At 43.0% G+C, this 6,000-nt stretch overlaps 1 protein-coding gene across 2 annotated transcripts in view; it reads left to right on the top strand.

Moving 5' to 3' along the window:
• Positions 1-853: 853 nt before the first annotated feature.
• LOC119441631 (uncharacterized) overlaps positions 854-6,000 on the top strand; it is a 48,320-nt gene continuing 43,173 nt past the window's right edge. Inside the window, exon 1 of one of the 2 annotated variants that reach the window (XM_037706234.2) lies at positions 854-1,475. In XM_037706234.2, the coding sequence (XP_037562162.1) occupies positions 1,470-1,475 (6 nt within the window). In that variant the 5' untranslated portion in view covers positions 854-1,469. The remainder of the gene's footprint in view (positions 1,476-6,000) is intronic. The other variant, XM_037706235.2, reaches the window with a different exon arrangement.

Below are 6,000 nucleotides of genomic sequence, written 5' to 3'. Positions count from 1 at the left end.
TGAAGCTATTGAGAATGTCAATGACGCTGTAGGGAAATTTGAGCACTTCATAAAGAGAGAGAGAGAGAGAGGAGTTTACGGGAAAGGCGAGGAAGGTTAACGAGGCTGAGCCCAGTTGGCTACCTGGCACTAGGGAAGGCGGAAATGTGAGTGAAAAATTACTGGAGAGGAAACGTTCACTGTACGCGCGCAGATCACGTGCACAGTAGATTATGGTTGAGATGAATCCGTCACGGACCGTCATATGAGCTGGTGGATCTTAAGAAGCGTGAGGAGGTTTAGCTGCCTTTGCACATCGCAGACGCACGGGACGACGGACCTAGGATCTTCTGGTCTTTAAAGGGCTTCTTATCTAATTTCCACTAAGCGGCAGTTGCAAGTAATGACGCAGGCGTTGCAATTTTAGGGTATAGAACATATCGTTTCTAGTTTCCAGCACATCATAGCCTGCGTGGGCATCTTTTTGCAGTGCTTTAAACAACTTGAAGTCTAGAAGGTTCGGACAGGACATGCTGCGAGTATGCGAAGTATTTATTCCTGGCCAAGCGCTGCCGCACAGACGCACGTACAACAGACGCAAGAATTTGAGGGCTCACTTTGCGCGGGCAAAACGATATACAACGAGTTTGCGGTTATACGACAAAACTATGGTTTCTGCCTTTACTCGGGAAATTACGACAGAAGATTTTATTCCACGTTTCGCGGTGATGCATAAGCGCACGACGGAAGAAAAATGTCCGCCGCTTTAACCACGTTGTTTACACCAGGCCTCATTGCTTACGCCTCTGCCGACGCAGCAGGCGCTCGGCCTTGAAACCATCACGGATGCGTCGGCCGATGAAGGAACTTAGCAAGTTCACCGACGATAGCCAAAAAACGAATAAAAGAAAGGAAGATACGCCGCTTCTGTTTTGAAACGGGTGCAGACGGTTTCACCGTCGCGGCAGCAATTTGTTCGCGCGTATGATAGACAAGCCATCTGCTGCCAACACGCGCTCCAGAAACACGTACACGCACGCACGCTCTCTCGCGCCGCCGGAGTCCGTCTGCTATCGGGTGACGAGGGGGCGGCGCTCCCCACAAGCCTCCGACCGTGACGTCGCCGTTGTTTCCGCAATGCGAGCGCGAGAATTGCGTGGTCGCCGCGCGTCTGCTTGGCAGCCATTTTCTTACTTTCCTCTCGCATTGGCAACGCTGTACAAACGCTCTCTCAACGCCGCGCTCGTGTTGCCAGATGATCGCGCGTCGGGTATGCCTCTTCCCTTGAAGCTGAGCCCAGGGACAATGACGAAATAGCGATCGGCCGGCAGCGTTTCCGCTCGCGTTATGCGTGCGCGGTTTAGTAGCTTCGCGACGGCGCTCGGCGTCGTCCCAAGGAGACAGCGGACCGCTGAAGACAACCCGGCTGCAAGTTCGTACTGCTTTCATGCCTCTTGACCTCGAGGGTAGGTTCAAAACTTACTTTCGGAATGAGGGTAAGTTCACAGTAGCTTTGATGACTAGCACACTTTCATCTTCTTGAAGAAGAGCACTTTGTGTTTCCTTTATTCTCTTATGTATTTATGTAAAGTTGTTGCTCTTGTGAGCACTTGAGTGTTCGGTAGCAGAGCGATCATGCGCTGTCTTGCCGCTGTTGGGATGTCACGTGTGAATTAGGCGCTCCCGTGTAGAATTTTATTAGCGATAAAAAAAGCATGTTACAGCGAGAGCCCTTCAAATGGCGAGCTTTTTAGCTATCACCGACATTGATCTTGCATGTTTTTTTATAATATTATGTGTGACCAACCACTTTCATAAATTCCGGTTCCCTGCCTTATTATTCGGCTCACTCACAAATGCTCTTATACGTCGTAAAACGGACTGAAACTCTATAACACAATGGAAGGAATGCTTGTATGCTGATATTCCTAACGCTACAATAAGGCGCTAATTATACGTTATGCCCCGAATATTGCATTTCTGGCATTATTTATCAGAACAATGCACCAAAAGCAGACTACTTATCGAGCCAGAAGGAAGGAGGGTCGAGATGATGATGAAAAGAGTTTAATGGTGGAAGAGCCATGTGTGGCCCAAGAGAGCCGAACAATGGGAACTGGATGATATGCAATGCTTTGGTAACCCTAAATTCGTTAAAAGTGCTATAGAGCGCGTATGATAATGGGTTGGTGTCTTATGACGGAAGTGGCATGCGTAGCTAAAGAGCAGAAACAATCAGTAAAATTCGGCAGTAAAACTAAAAAAAAGAACGAAAAGGTATAGTGGACAATAAAACTTAGAAGAGTGGGCATAACTGCTAAATTGAATGTGTTTTACCGTACCTACAAATGGTGTAATGTGCCAAGGCGCTAATTTGGATCACTTGCAGCACAAACGCTAGTATGGCTTGCCGCCCTTACGCTCATCACAAATGAAGGCTTCGATGTCGAGGCTTTGCAGTGGATATTTGACTCTGCACAGTATTTTATCAAAACCTCCATCTTTAGGGAGGAGGTGACTCTTTTAGCAGGAAACATTGCTTCATCACTGAGAACGAATGCAGGATGTGATTGATATGATTGGTTATATGCCAATGAGAAGGGTTTCCTTTTATGCGTCACAGCACCCCTTGCATTCTAATAGTACATGCACTACTGTTAACGTCTCTCCGCATAAATGAAACATTGGAAGGATCAAACACATGCGAGTGCGCCGCATAGGTGTGGCCGGACAATGCGTATAGCCTGCACAAAGAGACGTCCACCATCTTTGTAATCGCTCTAAAATGTGTGATCGGAGAAGAGGTTGTACGATATGGCGTTCACCGTTTGCTTATCTCAATTCTATTGCCAGAATGCTCACAGCTTTCTCCTAGTGTAGGGCTTTAAGCTTAAACGTGTCACACACACTGTCAGCGTGCTTGACTGATGTCGCCATTTTTTCAGCGTCGTTATTGCCTATTACGATACAATGTAAGAAATCCGGCATACTATTATATTTAAGCCTCTTTAATATGCTGCGCACACAGATGCAACGTGTTCATTCAAGATAGGATTCTTGCTTTTCGTACCAGATCGAAGTACTTGGACTACACTAAGGGAGTCAGTTCTCTAAATTATTGCTTTAGCTAGCTTACTTGGATTTATGTGTTTACCAGCACTTAGAATGGCGCGTTCCTCGGCGCTGAATATGCTGGATTGTTTATTTATTTTTCATGCAAGCGATAATCCAGGCCTAGTGCAGCATATGACATGGCATCTGGTGTTTTAGAACCGTCAGTAAAAAATTACGGAAATCGGTGTCTTGACTGGGAGAGAAAGAAATGGCCCCTAACCTCATCCAGATGTGCCATTGACGATACCTGTGTGATTGAAATGTCACAGTTACATAGTGTGGAGCTTCCAAAGAGGTACGATATGACGCAACGCTTGGACATATCTTTAAGGAGGCAGTGAAATATTCATGTTATCTCATGGGTTTATTACTTGAAGTGCGAATGGTTCGCGAATTTCAGATTTGCGATTTATTACAGCAGTGTAGCACATTTTATCAGCTGCAGAATAATTAGCACGATAGGGTTTCCAAACGTTTGAAACTGTCGGAGGGACACCCTAATAAAAAAGATAATGTTAAATTTTAATATGCAGGAGTCAGTTTCTTACAGATTTTATACATAATTTAAAGCGTACATTTTATAGAACGACGCATCGGACTATACAGAAGCAACATTAACAAAATAGCACGTGCAGCTAAGGAAAAAAAAAAAAAAAAACGAGAGAGCGACAAAAAAAAAAGAAACCAATGACCATAACTAGACGCACAATAACTGCGCGGTAAATAAAGCAGGTATATTATCTAACAAGATGTTAGTAAAAAAAGAAATCGAATAAGGAACGTAATTTGATGTCACATGAAATGCTATTCCTGTTTGATATCAGGTAAAATCTTGTTTTGTTAGTACAGATTACATTTTCAGCAATAAAACCTTCAACAATTGCCTGTTTGCGTAGGACACGAAAAATGAAGATTGATAGCTTATGACAGAACTTATAGAGAGGAAAGACGTTTATATTTTAATGTGTGGCAGGAGAATTACATATGAATGGGCTAAATGTCATAAGTCTTACAGCCTGATTTTGCAAGTGTTGAAGGAGTTTGAGGTGTGTGTTATATGTATTGCCCCAGGATTACACGCAGTAATAAAGATAACTGTGAAAGCAAGCGTAGTATAGTGATAGAATAATGGGAGGCAGGAAGTCGAAACGTGTTTGAATAGTTTCATGAATTCCTAAAGAATCTTTTTGAAGCAGCATTGTGACATGAAGATCAAATTTGAAGTGCCTATCATGGGTTACACCAAGAAACTTGGTACTGTTAGAGGTAGAGAGTGATTCTCAAGCGAAGCGACTAAGCAGAAGCTTATGCGTAACTGGGATGAGTGGAATACCATACATGTAGTCTTAGAAGGGTTATTATGCGACAAGATTTCTTTACACTAGGACTGGACATTGGCGAAGGTCGGTGTTAAGGTTTTCTTCAATAGAATTGTGAGATTCATCGGCAGCGAAAATGGTAGTATCATCAACATATAAAATACAACGAGAATGGCCAAGTACTGTAGGTAGATCGTTCATGGATAAAAGAAAGAGTAGATGCCCAAGAATATATCCTTGGAGTAGCGCTGGTATAATTATATTAACTGCAGATCGATAATTGTTAACTTCAACAATTTGTGACCTATTACTAATGTAGTTGCTAATGAGTTGTGAAGGTGGCCAGGTATACGAAACTATTGAAGTTTGTGTAATATAATTTTATGGTTAACGCAGTACTTCTCTAAACTTAATCTGCTGTCTCCTTATCAATTCGGTTTTCGCCAAGGCCTTTCTACTGCCATAGCTCTTCTTTCCTTTACTGATAGCATCAAACAAGCAATACACAGCCGTATGTTGGTCGGAGCTATATCATTTACTTTTCTGAAGCATTTGACACCATTAAACGGTTATAAAACAGTTTTCCGATGACCTTACTGAGGAGCGATAGTATGCAAATCGGAGAGCAATTGTTAATCAAATCGCGTTCACCTTTTTTATGAGCTGGAACTATTTTTCCAACCTTAAGGCAGCTTGCAAAAATGCCGCTCTTTAACATTTTATTTCTTAATATGGTCATTAAAAGATGTTCATTAAAAATTACAAAGATGTTCATTGAAGAACGGCACATACATGGATTCCTTCTTTCGCGGTGCTAACCTCAAGAAAAGAGGGCTCATATTACATCAGGCCACGTCTACGAAATTGCGGAGGAGGCGGTTGGTTTCAACATGAACGGAACACACGTTCTTCAAACTATAATCAGCGCAGTGTTGATGTCAACGCAGTGTGTTGTCTCTCGATTTCTCGCGTCGTGGTATTTTGTGCTCTTTTCGCTGAAGCAGTGTCAAGGCGGAAATTTATTTTACATCTGACCCGCAGCATCATGGACGTCGGTTTGTTGTTTACAGGTTTAAAAACAACCGAAGAATTCAAGCAGGCTCCTGCGTTTGTCGCTCTATGTCGTGGTGAAGTGCAAACGCAGTGCGGCTGTGCCTTTGCACGTTCACAAGATAACATTAAACTCGTGCTCAAGTCAGCGACGTGCCTGAAATGTTCTTTCATCATGGAAAGGATATGAGGCTTTGGAAGGTTCACGAAATAAAAGCAGAATTCAGTAAAGGCTTGTTGGATACCCATGCTATTTAAGAAAACATGTGTTAACCCAGGTATGAGGGGCTTTAAGTTTGGGGAATACCGAATGCCCGTCATTCGATGTGATCTTTGCAGAGACAAACGACCTTTCAAAATAGTTCACAATACTTGATTTCGTCGACGATAAGAAAGCGATGCTTTCAAATAAAAAAAAACTACTAAGCACAGCTTTAAAATTTTATTGCGCAAGAAGCAGCATCAACGACTGAGGCAAAGATTCTCGTTCGAAAAAGAGTACGTGGTGTGTTTGAATTGATTTCGCATCATTCTGCAC

Source organism: Dermacentor silvarum, chromosome 2 (assembly GCF_013339745.2).
Source record: "Dermacentor silvarum isolate Dsil-2018 chromosome 2, BIME_Dsil_1.4, whole genome shotgun sequence".
NCBI classification, from domain to species: Eukaryota; Metazoa; Arthropoda; class Arachnida; order Ixodida; family Ixodidae; genus Dermacentor; species Dermacentor silvarum.
The sequence above is the reverse complement of the archived record's forward strand: the minus strand, read 5'-3'. Positions and strand labels throughout refer to the sequence as shown.